The 14,841-nt window shown below is 36.4% G+C and overlaps 1 protein-coding gene across 5 annotated transcripts in view; it reads right to left on the bottom strand.

Annotated features, from left to right (window-relative positions):
• Positions 1–14,841, bottom strand: part of ATP7A (ATPase copper transporting alpha) — a 164,053-nt gene that overhangs the window by 10,688 nt on the left and 138,524 nt on the right. For all 5 annotated transcript variants that reach the window (XM_029929756.1, XM_029929751.1, XM_029929755.1 and 2 more), the window contains 4 exons: positions 12,753–12,899; positions 11,370–11,512; positions 2,302–2,505; positions 1,633–1,750 (listed from right to left, as the gene is read on the bottom strand). In XM_029929756.1, the coding sequence (XP_029785616.1) occupies positions 1,633–1,750; positions 2,302–2,505; positions 11,370–11,512; positions 12,753–12,899 (612 nt within the window). The remainder of the gene's footprint in view (positions 1–1,632; positions 1,751–2,301; positions 2,506–11,369; positions 11,513–12,752; positions 12,900–14,841) is intronic.

The following is a 14,841-nucleotide window of genomic DNA, read 5'->3' as shown; positions in this document are numbered from 1 at the left end:
AGAAAAAAGAAAAAAAAAAGTAAAGCAAATAATAAGGGAAAAGCCCAAGACACACTTCCTATGGGGGAAAAAAAAAACCAGCATGTAATTTCTGTCCTTGATGGAATGTATTAAATAAGCAAACACCCCAACAAGGAAAACAAGTACTACAATGTAAAAATATTAAGAAAAGAAAACCCGCTCACATGCATAAATGAAAGATGGCACACAAAGAACTCACATCTTTTCAAGCTTCAATAGTAAATATTCTGCTACTATATATTAAATACTGCATGGTTTGCCCAAGCTAAGATTATTACTTGCATAATTTTTTAAAATTCATTTGCTCCATGAATTAATCTCTATGGACTTTGTTCTTTTACTTTTTGTTCCTCCAGCATTTGTGTGTCCCTGTTTATAAACAGCTTTATAATTGTTCTTTAATAATTTCACATCCCTCTTTGGCTCTCAAACTAAAGAGAACAAAAAGACAGTGTCAACTATTTCTCTTCTGTTATTACTAACTCCTACCAAGTCCCTAAGTATATGATATTATCAAGTGTTTGCTTAAAAATTCTAAATTGCTTTTTCTTGGTCCTTTATTCAATCAATCAATCTCTCTCTCTCTCTTCCTCTCTCTCTCCTGGAAGCCAAACTTAAAAACAAATGCTGGATATTAGAATGTTTAGTGAAGAGCAAAAAATTCTCTGTATGCTATAATTATACCTGTGCAACAAGACACAAAACTGATGCAAAGTTTTAAAAAAGACTAGAAGGAAATACACTAAAATGCTAACAGTAGTTGTGCTTGGGTAATGAGATTAAAAGTAAATTTGTTTTAAAGCAAAAAATAAGTAAGTAAATACAGTGTAAGTATTAAACATGAATAAATCTAAATGTGAGAGAGCATATGTAGAAAGAGAAAGAGATGAAGCAATGTAGTAAAGTATTATTAGCTGGTGAATGCAATGAAGACTATACAGGTTTTCATTGTATCATTTTTCCTTCTTATATAGAGCTTTGAATTTCTTTTCAAAAAAAAATTTTAATGATTATTTAGAGAGAGAATGAGCGTGTGTGCCTGGGTGAGGGGCAGAGATAGAAAGAGAGAAAGAGAGAGAGAGAGAGAGAGAGAGAGAGAGAGAGAGAATCCCAAGCAGGCTCCATGTTGTCTGCACAGAGCCCAACATGGGTCTCGATCTCACATACTGTGAGATCATGACCTGAGCCAAAACCAAGAGTCGGACACTTAACTAACTGAGCCACCCAAGCACCCCTTTGAAAATTTTCAAAATATAAAGTTGGTGGGGAAAATAAAGTAAATTAAAATAAACCTGTCAAAATGCTTTTACATTTTAGGCTGTAATGAACATTGCTCAAAATTAGCATTATTGATGTTAATATTACCTCACTACACCAGCAGGCTACATATAAAAAGTAAGCTCGACACTGGGTATTATATCTAAGTGATGAATCACTGAATTCTACTCCTGAAACCGATACTTCACTGTATGTTAACTAACTAGAATTTTAAATAAAAAATTGAAAAGAAAAAAACCTGAGCTCAAAACTAATAATAAGACTAAAACTTCCAATATGATAGGTCTCTAATGACTTCAGAGGAAAAAACAATACTAATTAATAGTCACATACCAGCAGCTATGGGAATTCCAACTAGATTATAAATCAGAGCGAAAACAAAATTTATCCGAATCCTCTTGACTGTCTTCCTTGATAAGTCAATACTTGCCACTACATCCAGAAGATCATTCTGAGAAAAGAAATATTTGTGATATTAGTGACAGACTCTAACTTAACTAGTACTTTTGTATTTAATACTGTGATTTTGCAGATGATATATACCTTAGGGTAGGTAATAAATCTTAAATATTATAAATCTTAAATATATAACAACTATAAACCTTAAACATTGCTAAAAATTTCAGTCTGCCTTGGAAGATTTTTTCAGGACTTTTTCTCAGGAATCTAGAAAATACTTTTTGTGCTGTAAGATGGTATGTGCATTATATCCCTTAAAATAATTTCAGCAAGTGTTTGTTGAAGAGAATTGTATTATAAGTATATTCCCCAATCTTATTCTTTACTTTAGAAGCTTGTCATTCTAGTTTGCTTTGTCAGATTGAGAAAGTCTGAAAGTAATTAGTATGACTTCTCATACTCCCATCTTGAATTCTCCATCTGAAAGGCTGGGAGAGCAGGAATTAGAAAGAAAGAATTGTTCTATCTGATATACTTTATGACACAATCCCTGACCAGGCAGAGCAGTATCACAGACCCCAACGTTCAGGCCATAGGACTTACCCTTATCAAAACCACATCAGCTGCTTCAATGGCTACATCTGTACCTTTGCCAATGGCAATTCCAACATTAGCCATTGCCAGAGCTGGAGAGTCATTGATTCCATCTCCTACCATAGCAACCCGTTTCCCCTCCTCCTGAAGCTGTTTCACCTTAGCAACCTTATGAGAAGGGAGAACTTCAGCAAACACCTTAGTAATGCCAACCTACATGGGAGCGAGGGAAAAAAACCTCAATTCATTTCAAGAAACATTACTAGTACCTGAAATAGAATGCAGCAGTAGTGAGCCATCAGTTTCAAATTGTCCAAAGTTTCAAAAATTGATAATATCTAGTGATAGTAATTATATAGAGAAATTAGCTCTCATACACTCTTGGTGGGTGTGTAAACTGTTATCATTTTGGAGAGCGTTTGGCAGCATCTATCAAAGTGCACACATCATTGGATTCAGCAATTCCACTTCTAGCTATATTCTGGACATACTTACACATGTATAAAAAGATTTATGTTTGACTTCCAGGGAAGATGACAAAGTGGGGGTGTCCTGGGCTAACCTCATCCCATAGATGCAACTTGGGTCATCCACACTGATGTGGCTGACCCAGAGAATAATAGCCAAAACATGGAAAGAGCCTAAATGTCCATCACCTGATGAATGGATCAAGAAGATGTGGTATTTATACACAATGGAGTATTACATGGCAATGAGAAAGAATGAAATATGGCCATTCGTAGAAAGTGGATGGACCTCGAGGGTGTCATGCTAACCGAAATAAGTCAGAAGGAGAAGGGCAGATATCATATCTTTGCACTCATAGGTCTAACAGGAGGACAGGAGAAACCTAATGGAGGACCAGGAAGAGGAAAAGACAGTTGGAGAGAGGGAGGGACGCAAAACCTGAGAGACTACTGAATACTGAAAATGGGCTGAAGGGGGAGGGGGAGGGGGAAAAGAGGTGGTGGTAATGGAGGAGGGCACTTGTGGGGAAGAGCACTGGGTGTTATCTGGAAACCAATTTGACAAAAAACTATTTAAAAAAATAAAAAGAAGACGTGGTTTGGGGCACCTGGGTGGCTCAGTCAGTTAAGCGTCTGGCTTCAGCTCAGGTCATGATCTCACAGTTTGTGGGTTCAGGCCCCGCATCGCCTCTGTGCTGACAGCTGGCTCAGAGCCTGGAGCCTGCTTCAGATTCCATGTCTCCCTCTCTCTCTGGCCCTCCCTACTCATGCTGTCTCTCTCTGTCTCTCAAAAATAAATAAAAAACATTAAAAATTTTTAAAAAGGAAGATGTGGTTTATATATGCAATGGAATACTACATGGAAATGAGAAAGAATAAAATCTGGCCATTTGTAGCAAAGTAGATGGACCTCGAGGGTGTCATGCTAAGTGAAGTAAGTCAGGCGAAGAAGGGTAGATACCATATGTTTGCACTCATAGGTCTAACAGGAGTAACCTAACAGAGGACCATGGGGAGGGGAAAGGGGGAAAAAGAGTCAGGGAGAGGGAGGGAGGCAGATCATGAGAGATTTTTAAATACTGAAAACAAACTGAGGCTTAAGGGGGAGGTGGAAAGGGAAAGAGGGGTGATGGTCATGGAGGGGGGCACTTGTGGGGAAGAGCACTGGGTGTTATATGGAAACCAACTTGACAATAAACTATAAGAAAAATAAATAAATAAAATGGTAAATGATGGTGATAAAGGGAAAATTTTTAAAGCAATAAGAGAAAACAGGTACATGCAAGGGAAATTCCATAAGGCTATCATCAGATTTTTCAGAAGAAAACGTTGCAGGCCAGAAGGAACTGGCATGATACACTCAAAGTGCTAAAGGAAAAAACCCTGAAATGAAGAATACTCTTTCCAATAAGGCTATTATTCAGAATGGAAAGAGAAATAGATTTCCTCCAGACAAACAGAAGTTAATGGAAAGTATCACCACTAACCCAGCCTTACAAGAAGTCTTGGAGTGAACTCATTGCATGAAAAGGAAAGACCATAAGTAGGAGTAAGAAAAGTAGGAGTAAGAAAAGTAGGAGCTTTCGGTTCTGTGTCTCCTTCTCTCTCTGCCCCTCCCCCTCTCATGCTCTGTCTCTCTCTGTATCAAAAATAAATAAAACATTTTTAAAAAATCACTAATAAATATGTAAAAACTAAAAAGAAAGGAATCCAAGTATATCACTAAAACAAGTCAGCACACCACAACAGAAAAGAGCAAGAAAAGGAAGAGAGAACTACAAAAAAACAATAAAACCAGTAACAAAATGGCAACAAGTATATGCCTATCAATAATTACTTTGAGTGTAAATGGACTGTTTCAATCAAGACAATGGGTGAATGGATAAAAAAGCAAGACCCATATATGTACTACTAGACTCATTTCAGACCTAAAGACACATGCAGATTGAAAGTGAAGGTCTGGAAAACCAATTATCATACAAAAGGAAATGAAAACAAAGTCAGGGTAGCAATACTTGTATAGGACAAAATAGACTTTAAAATAAGGATTGTAACAAGAGACAAAGAAGAACACTATATAATCATAAAAGGAACAACCCAATAGGATGTAAAAACTATAAATAATCAATGCACCCAACATAAGTCCACCAAAATACATAAAGCAACTAATAAGAAACATGAAGGAAGTAATTAATAGTAATATTAGTAAGGGGACTTGGCCACTCCACTTTCATCAATGGATAGATCATCCAAATTGAAAATCAGCAAGGAAACAGTGGCTTTTAAGGACACATTGGACCAGATCTAACAAATATAATCGAACATTCCAACCTAAAACAGCAAAATACACATTGTTTTCATGTGTACATGGAACTTTCTCCAGAATAGATCTACATGTTCAGCCACAAAACAAATCTCAACAAATTCAAAAGGACTGAAGTCATACCATCCATCTGTTCCAAGCACAATGCTATGAAACTATTAGTCAACCACAAGAAAAAACCTGGAAAGGCCAAAAATACATGAAGGTTAAATAACATGCTACTAAACAATGAATGGATCAATCCTGAAATCAAAGAGGAAAGCAAAACATATGTGGAGACAAATGAAAATAAAAACAAAATGGCCCCAAATCTTTGGGATGCAGCAAAAGCTGTTTTAAGAGGGAAGTTTACACCAAAACAGGTCTACCTCAAGAAACAAGAACAATCTCAAATAAGTAACCAAACCTTACACAAAAAGGACCTAGAAAAAGAACAAAAAAAAATACAAAACCAGTAGACGGAATTAAATATAATAATATTAGAGCAGAAATAAGTGAAATACAAACTAAAAGCAGTCAATGAAACCAGGAGCCAGTTCTTTGAAGAGATCAACAAAAGTGAAAAACATTTAGCCAGACTGATCAAAAATATATATATGTCATGAGAGATTATATGTTAAAAAATTGGACAACCCAACAAGAAATGCATGAATTCCTAAAAACATATAACCTTCCAAAATTGAGTAAGGAAGAAACAGAGAATTTGAAAAGACTGATTACCAGCAATGAAACAGAATCAATTGATCAAAAAACTCTGAACAAACAAAAGTCCAAGGCCAGCTGGCTTCACAGGAGAATTCTGCCAAACATTTAGAGAAGAGTTAATACCTATTCTTCTAAAACTTTTCCAGAAATATAGAAAAGGAAGAAAAACTTCCAAATTCATTCTATGAGGCCAGGATTACTCTAATATCAAAATCAGACAAGGAGACCATAATAAAACAGAAATACAGGCCAGTATCTCTGATGAACACAGATGCCAAAGTGCTCAACAAAATATTAGCAAACCAAAGCCAACAATACATTAAAAAAAATCACTCCCCACAACGAGATGAGATTTATTCCCAGGATGCAACAAGAGTGGTTCAATATTTATAAGTCAATTAATGTGAAACATTACATCAACAAAAGAAAGGATAAAAACCCTATGATCATTTCAGGAGATGTAGAAAAACCATTTGACAAAGTACAACATCAATTTATGATAAAATCTTTCAACAAAGTAGGTTTAGAGTAAACGTACCTCAACATAATAAAAGCCATATATGAAAAACCCACAGCTAACATCATCCTCAATGGTGAAAAACTGAGCGCTTTTCCCCTCAGGTCAAGAAACAAAATAAAGATGTCCGCTCTCACCACTTTTATTCAACATAGTACTAGAAGTCCTAGCCACAGCAATCAACACAAAGAACTGAAAGGCATCCAAACTGGTATAAAAGAAGCAAAACTTTCATTATTTGCAGATGATATCATACTATATATAGAAAGCCCGAAGGACTCCACCAAAAAACTATTAGAACTGATAAGGGAAGTCAGTAAAGTCACAGGATACAAAATCAATATACAGAAATCCACTGAATTTCTAAATATTAATTATGATGTAGCAGAAAAAGAAATTAAGAAAACAATTCTCATTTACGATTACACCAAAAATAATAAAATATATAGGAATAAACTTAACCGAAGAGGAGAAAAACTTGTACTCTGAAAACTATAAAACACTGATGAAAGATATCAAAGATGACACAAACAAATGGGAAGATACTCCCTGTTCATGGACTGGAAGAACAAGTATTGGAAAAATGTAGATACTACCCACAGTAATATACAGATTTAATGCAATCTCTATCAAATTATCAGCAGCATTTTTCACTGAACTAGAACAAGTAATCTTAAAATCTGTATGGAACCACCAAAGACCCAAAGCAACCTTGAAAAAAAAAGCAAGACTGGAGGTACCATAATCCCAGATTTCAAGATAGACTACAAACATGTAGTAATAAAAACAGTATGGTACTGGCACAAAAACAGACACATAGATCAATGGAACAGAACAGAAAATCCAGAAATGGACCCAGAACTATATGGTCAACTAAATTTCGACAAAGCAAGAAAATATAGTCGATGGATAAAAGCCAGTCTCTTAAACAAATGGTGTTGGGAAAACTAGACAGCAACATACAACGTAATGAAAGCGAACCACTTTCTTACACCATAAAAAAACACAAAATGGATGAAAGACCAAAATGTGAGACAGGAAAGCATCAAACTCCTAGAGGAGAAAACAGGCAACAGACTCTTTGACCTCTGCTGCAGCAATTTCTTACTTGATATGTCTCCGGAAGCAAGGGAAACAAAAGCAAATATAAACTATTGGGACAACATCAAAATAAAAAGCTTCTGTAGGTCAAAGGAAACAATCAACAGAACCAAAAGTTAATCTATGGAATGGGAGAAGGTATTTGCAAAGGACATACATGATAAAGGGTTAGTATCAAAATACAGAAAGAACTTATAAAACAACACTAAAAAACAAATAATCCAACTTAAAAATGGGCAGAAGTGAAATAAGTCAGGTGGAGAAGGACAGATACCATATGTTTGCACTCATACGTCTAACAGTAGAAATCTAATAGGGGACCATGGGAAGGGGAAGGGGGGTAAAAGAGTTAGGGAGAGGGAGGGAGGCAAATCATGAAAGACTCTTGAATACTGAAAACAAACTGAGGGCTGAAGAGGGAGGGGGAAATGGGAAGGGGGTGATGTTCATGGAGGAGGGCACTTGTGGGGACGAGCACTGGATGTTATATAGAAACCAACTTGACAATAAACTATAAATTTTTTAAAAATGGGCAGAAGACATGTAGAGACATTTCTCCAAAGAAGATATATAGATGGCCAGCAGACACAGAGAAAGATGCTCTACATTGCTCAACATCAGGGAAATGCAAATCAAAACCATAATAAGATTATTATCTCACACCTGCCAGAAGGACTACAATGAAAAACTCATGCAACAAGAGATATTGGCAAAGACATGACGAAAAAGGAACCCTCGTGCACTGTTGGTGGGAATGCAAATTGTGCAACTACTGTGAAACACAGCATGGAAGTTCATCAAATAATTATATATAGAATTACCATATGATCCAGTAATTCCATTACTGGGTATTTACACAAAGAATATGAAAACAAAAAAAAAAAACCTAATAGGCAACTGACAGAATGGGAAAAGATGGTGGCAAATGGCATATCAGATAAAGGGCTAGTATCCAAATTCTACAAGGAACTCACTAAACTCCATACCCAAAAAACGAATAATCCAGTAAAGAAATGGGCAGAAGACTTGAGCAGACACTTCTCCAAAGAGAACATCCAGATGGCCAAGAGACACATGAAATGATGCTCAGCGTCACTCATCATCAGGGAAATACAAATCAAAACCACACTGAGATACCACCTCATACCGGTCAGAGTGGCTACAATGAACAAATCAAGAGACTATAGATGCTGGCGAGGATGTGGAGAGACAGACACTCTCCTGCACTGTTGGTGGGAATGTAAACTGGTGCAGCCACTCTGGAAAACAGTGTGGAGGTTCCTCAAAAAACTATCGATAGAACTCCCCTATGACCCAGCAATAGCACTGCTGGGGATTTATCCAAGGGATACAGAAGTGCTGTTTCATAGGGGTACATGTACCCCAATGTTCATAGCTGCACTTTCTACAATAGCCAAACCATGGAAAGAGCCTAAATGTCCATCACCTGATGAATGGATCAAGAAGATGTGGTATATATATACAATGGAATACTACACAGCAATGAGAAAGAATGAAATCTGGCCATTTTTAGCAAAGTGGATGGACCTCGAGGGTGTCATGCTAACCGAAATAAGTCAGGCGGAGGACAGACACCATATGTTTGCGCTCATAGGTCTAACAGGAGAAACCTAACAGAGGACCATGGGGAGGGGAAGGGGGAAAGAGAGTTGGGGAGAAAGAGGGACACAAATCATGAGAGACTATTGAATACTGTAAACGAACCAAGGGCTGAAGGGGGATGGGGAGGGGGTATGGGGGGGTGATGTGCTCATGGAGGGGGGCACTTGTGGGGAGAAGTACTGGGTGTTATATGGAAACCAATTTGATAATAAACTATTATAAAAAAAGAATATGAAAACATGAATTCAAAAAAATAAATGCACTGCTATATTTTTGCAGCATTATTTACAATAACCAAGATATGGAAGCAGTCCAAGTGTCCATTGATAGGTGAATGGATAACGAAAATGTACCTATACATATGTACTTACATACATACAGTGGTATATTACTCAGTCATAAAAAGGAATGAAATCTTGCCATTTGCAACAACATGGATGGATTTAGAGGGTATGATGCTAAGTGAAATAACTCAGAGAAAGACCAATATCACATGATTTCACTCATTTGTGTAGTTTAAGAAACAAAATAAATGAACAAGGAAAGACAGAGACAAACCAAAACCAGACTCTTAACTATAAAGAACAAACTAATGGCTACTAAAGGGGAGTTAGGTGCGGGGGGTGAAGGGAGATGGATAAAATAGGTGAAGGGGAATACACTTACCATGATGAGTACTGAGTAATAATGTATAGAACTGTTGAATCACTATGTTGTACACCTGAATCTAATATAACACTATATGTTAACTATACTGGAACTACAATACAATTTAAAAAATAAATACACCGCCTCGAAACCTTTATAAAATACGGTGTTTTCACAATAAAGAAGAGACTTGATCAGAAAAAAAATAAATAAATAAAATAAAACAAAAAATAAATACAAAATGAAAGCATTGTGAAAACAACCACCCCCTAAAAAAAGATCTGTATCTATGGATGTACAATCTTGCCCTGTTTGTAACAACAAAATTTTCAAAATCACCTAAATACCCGTCATTAGATGAATGGTTAAGTAAATTATGACACATTCACACCATGGAATTCCAAGTAGTAATTTTGAAAGAATAAAATAACGTTGTTCAGTTATGGACAAAGCTCCAAGGCATATATGTTGTCATGTTAAAAAAAAAAGAAAGAAAGAAAAAAGAAAGGAAAGAAAAGTGCTGGGTCACTTGGGTGGCTCAGTCAGTTAAGCATCTGACTCTTGATTTCAGCTCAGGTCATGATCTCACAGTTATGAGATCCAGCCCCATATCAGGCTCTGTGCTGAATGAGGCCTGCTTGGGATTCTCTCTCTCCCTCTCTCCCTCACCCCTGTGGGTATGAACACTCTCAACATTCTCTCTCTCAAAATAAATAAAAATAAATACAAAAAAAGCGCAAAGTGCTGAATGAACAATCTGTAGAAAAATGATGTAATTTATATTGAAAATACCAGACCTATACATTCGTATATGAACATACATGCATATGAAAAAGTGTGGGGGTAGGACTGAACTTGAAGTTTAGGAAAAGGGTAACTTAAACTTTTAAATTTATATCCTGCATTAAAATTTTTTTAATTTTTTTTTTTTATTTTTGAGAGAGAAACAGAGCACAAGTGGGGTAAGGGCAGAGAGAGGGAGACACAGAATCCAAAGCAGGGTCCAGGCTCCAAGCTGTCATCACAGAGTCTGATGTGGGGCTCGAACTCACCAACCATGAGATCATGACCTGAGCCAAAGTCTGATGCTTATCCGACTGAGTCACCCAGGTGCCCCTCCTCCTGCATTCTTTATATAAGAATGTTTTCATATATTACTTGTATTATTTAATAAAAGAGGGGAGAAGGCATTCGTAAGTCGAAAAGACTAATGTGAGAAAAGTTCTGCAAGTAAGGCAAATGTGGGGGTCAATAAAATACTATGTCAAAGTGGTACATTAGGAGATGGTTCCACCAGTGATGTTCACGATGGACTAGAGAGGGAAGTGCCTGCAGGCACTGCTGTATTTTAGGCATGAATTACTGAGCACCTGAGAGCCTCGCTTAGGTTGGCTGTGCTGGTAAAGAGTATGAATAACATTTCAAAGGAAGTATCAACAGAAACTGGTGTATGGTGCCACGGATGCATCTCACGAATTAGGGAAATGGCTTTTTAGTAACACACAAAGCCCAAAGTCTTTCCCACACAGCATGCCAACTGTTCTTTAAGGAATCAAATATCAGTACTCAGTGATAAGGAAAGCAGTAGGTCATATGATTTTTTCCAGTACTTGAAAGCAAGAAACAAAATGTGTATGAAGAATCAGAAAAGTTACTACATACCCCCACCCCAACAACTATGTAAATTAATTACCTGAGAAGCAATAGATCTAGCTGTTTTACTGTTGTCTCCAGTCATCAGAACTACTTCTAAACCCATGGATTTCAAAATATGAACAGCCAATTCTGCTTCGGGCTTCACTGTATCAGCAATAGCTATCAAGCCACACAGCTCATCTAATAAAGGAGCACCAGAAAATAAGAGAGTTTGGAATATGGTGAAAGTAGAATAATAGTCTAACTTAAAATTTGAGAAAATTAATTTTGTTAAGTTGTTCAAGGCTTAGCTTAACTCAAAATGTCTCCAAGCCCACATGGACTGTATTTCATAAAACTTGTGACAAACTTCCACATTTAGGTGTGAAAATTTCAGTGACATAGAGATTATTAATGAAGGTAGTAATAGGAAAAGAGAGACCTTATTGGATACTAAAAGACTCTTTTTCTTTCCTTTGAGAAGTATTGGCCAATAGGCCCAGACACTTTAGTTCATTTAAAGGCAAATTAAACTAAAAACTAGTATTTATTTTTTCTTTTTAAAGGTGAAATGGGAGAATTGAGATAAAAATAGCATTTTATAATTGGGGGAAAGAAATTACTGCAAGTAATTATGTTATTTTATTTTAAAAACAAAAGTAAGTGGTATTTTATGCGTCTGCCTGGACCTAGTTAAGGTCACAGTTAAGATACTTCCTTCATACTTAGCAAGGATTATAAATGTTGACTAATTAATCTCACAGCTAGAAATTTTCCCTAAGAAATAATTTAACAAAAGAAAGCATCTAAAACTTCAAAGATGTTCATCATAGTGTTATTTATAATAATGAAATATTAGGAATAGCTTAAATGTCCAACAAGGGAATGACTTAGTTAATTATAGCATATAATAAATTACGCAGAATTAAAATTGCAAGATATTTACAAATAGCAAGTAAAGAAAAATAAAATAGTATGTGTACAAGGAATTTTAGCTTTTACTCAACTTTATTGAGGCAAAATTTATATCAAAATACACACACTTAAAAATGGTAGATTTGTACTATTATAATTCTGTACATATATATAATATGTATCTATACACACAAAAAAACCCTCAGAAGTGGAACACATGCAATTAAAATGAACATTGAGTTAGGATGATGAGACTATAGATATTATTATATTTTGCTATTACTCTAATGCTGTTATTTTTAGGTCTTAAAAAAGTCCTTGATTATTTTTTTTAAAACATCAGCTAGCCAGGAAAATGCAAGAGAATTCGAAATTAACCAGTAACAATTATGTATTGCTAACATTTTCACTTTTCATTTAGGCTGCTTTTATATAACCCTCAAGTTCAGAAGTGTCTCAAAAAGATACATAAAATAATAACTGAGATCAAAAATTTGAGTTATCATGTACTTATGGAAAATCTTACCATCAACTGCCACCAATACAGCAGTCCGACCTCTTCTCTCATGTTCAGTCATGGAATCATCTACATCATTACTAATGACAAGACCATTTCTAATCATCCACTCCCGGTTACCAATGAGGACTTTGTACTGTTGAGCATTAAGAGCATCTGAATAAAGTACAGAAATAGCATTCAGTGAGCTCATTTAATATTTATAACAATGCTGGGAGGCACATTCTTCCTGTTTAACTTTACATAGTTGCTATGTTGTATTTCTGGTAGACCACAGCTTACAACAGTGATTTCCAAATTTTCAAGGAATATTCTCTGCTCTTTCATGCCTTTGCACATATTGCTGCCTCCACCTGGAAAGTCCTTACCCCTCTTCTGCAATTATCAAACTCCATCATATTCTTCAAGAGCCAGTTCAAATGTTACTTTCTTGGTGAAGATTTCCCTTTGATTTTCCACACAACTGATTCAATTCAAAATATTTATTGTGCATCATCAGCTGAATATGGTTGTATGAAATCATACATACTCCATTCCTTATCCTTCTAGAGGGCTATTTTATAGCTTCTCTTTTCCCATTCTCATATATGGCCAGATATCTGCTTCCTACTTCAGAAAGTTAATTATTAAAAGCAATCAGAAAAGAACTTCTACAAGCTCTCACTGCCACATCTAACCAACTACTGTGCCTGTGTACATACTAATCTAGCTTCCCTTCTATTATTATAAACTGCCCCTGCTCCTCTTTAAGGCCAAACTCTCCAATTCTGCACTAGACTCCCTTCATTTGCTTATTCTAGAACATCTCCCCAACAATTCTCTCCTCTTCCTCTTGGATAATCTAATTTTCTCTCTCTGTTCCACACAGTCCTATCTTTATTTATTTATTTATTTATTTATTTATTTATTTATTTATTTATTTATTTTTAGTCCTATCTAAAAAAACAAAACCTCCTTGACCTCACCGACCTCTTTACTACTGCCTCAATTTTCTGCTTCTACACACGGCAAAACTTCTTGGAAGTGTTGTCTCTACTGACTATCTTCAATTCATATATTCCCATTGTTTTGTGAACCCACTCCAGTAAAACTTTCATCTCTCAACTACTCCAAAGAATTGTTCCCATAAGACATCAGTGACCTTTACTTTAATAAACCTAATGGTTAATTCTTTTTTTTAATTTTTTTAATGTTTTATTTATTTTTGAGAGAGATCGCGAGTGGGAGAAGGGCAGAGAGAGGGAGAGAGGGAGAGAGGGAGAGAGGGAGAGAGGGAGAGAGGGAGAGAGGGAGAGGGAGAGAGAGAGAGAGAGAGAGAGAGAGAGAGAGAGAGAGAGAGAGAGAGAGAGAGATGGAGACACAGAATCGGATAGAGGCTCCAGGCTCTGATGGTCAGCACAGAGCCCAATGCAGGGCTCGAACTCCCAGCTGTGAGGCGAAATTGGTGAGCCACTCAGGCGCCCCCTAACGGTTAATTCTTGCTCTTCATCTTACTTGCCCTATTAGCAGCATCTAACAGAGGACATTATTCTCTCCTTCTTGAAATACTTTCTTTCCTTGGGTTTTAGGACCCCACATTCATTTAAGTTACCTCCTCACTTACCATTTATTTTCAATCTTCTTTGCGGATCTCCCTGACGTCCTAAGTATTACAGGGCTCAATCCTTAAACCATTTTTCCTCCTCTATCTACTGTCACTCCTTGGTGATCTTACCCAGTCTCATAGCTTTAAATACCATCTCTACCAGCTTTGTATAACAGAATTTTAAAATGTTCTATATCTGCTGTTTAATACAGTAGCCATTAACACATGTGGCTACTGAGCAGTGAAATGTGGCCAGTATGGTTTAAGGGCTGAATCTTAAGTTTATCGTTTTAAGTTTGTTTATGTGTTTAAGTTATCTGTAAACCCAATGTGGGGCTCAAACTCATGACCCCAATCACATGGTCTTCTAACTGAGCCAGCCAGGCACCCCTGAATTTTAAATTAATTAAGTTTAAGTAGTCAAATGTAACAAGTGGCTACCATATTGAACATCACAGATCTGTAAGCGGATAACCCCCAAACCTATGTCTCCAACCTAGTCTATTTCCTTGA

This window comes from Suricata suricatta, chromosome X (assembly GCF_006229205.1).
Source record: "Suricata suricatta isolate VVHF042 chromosome X, meerkat_22Aug2017_6uvM2_HiC, whole genome shotgun sequence".
NCBI classification, from domain to species: domain Eukaryota; kingdom Metazoa; phylum Chordata; class Mammalia; order Carnivora; family Herpestidae; genus Suricata; species Suricata suricatta.
The sequence above is the reverse complement of the archived record's forward strand: the minus strand, read 5'-3'. Positions and strand labels throughout refer to the sequence as shown.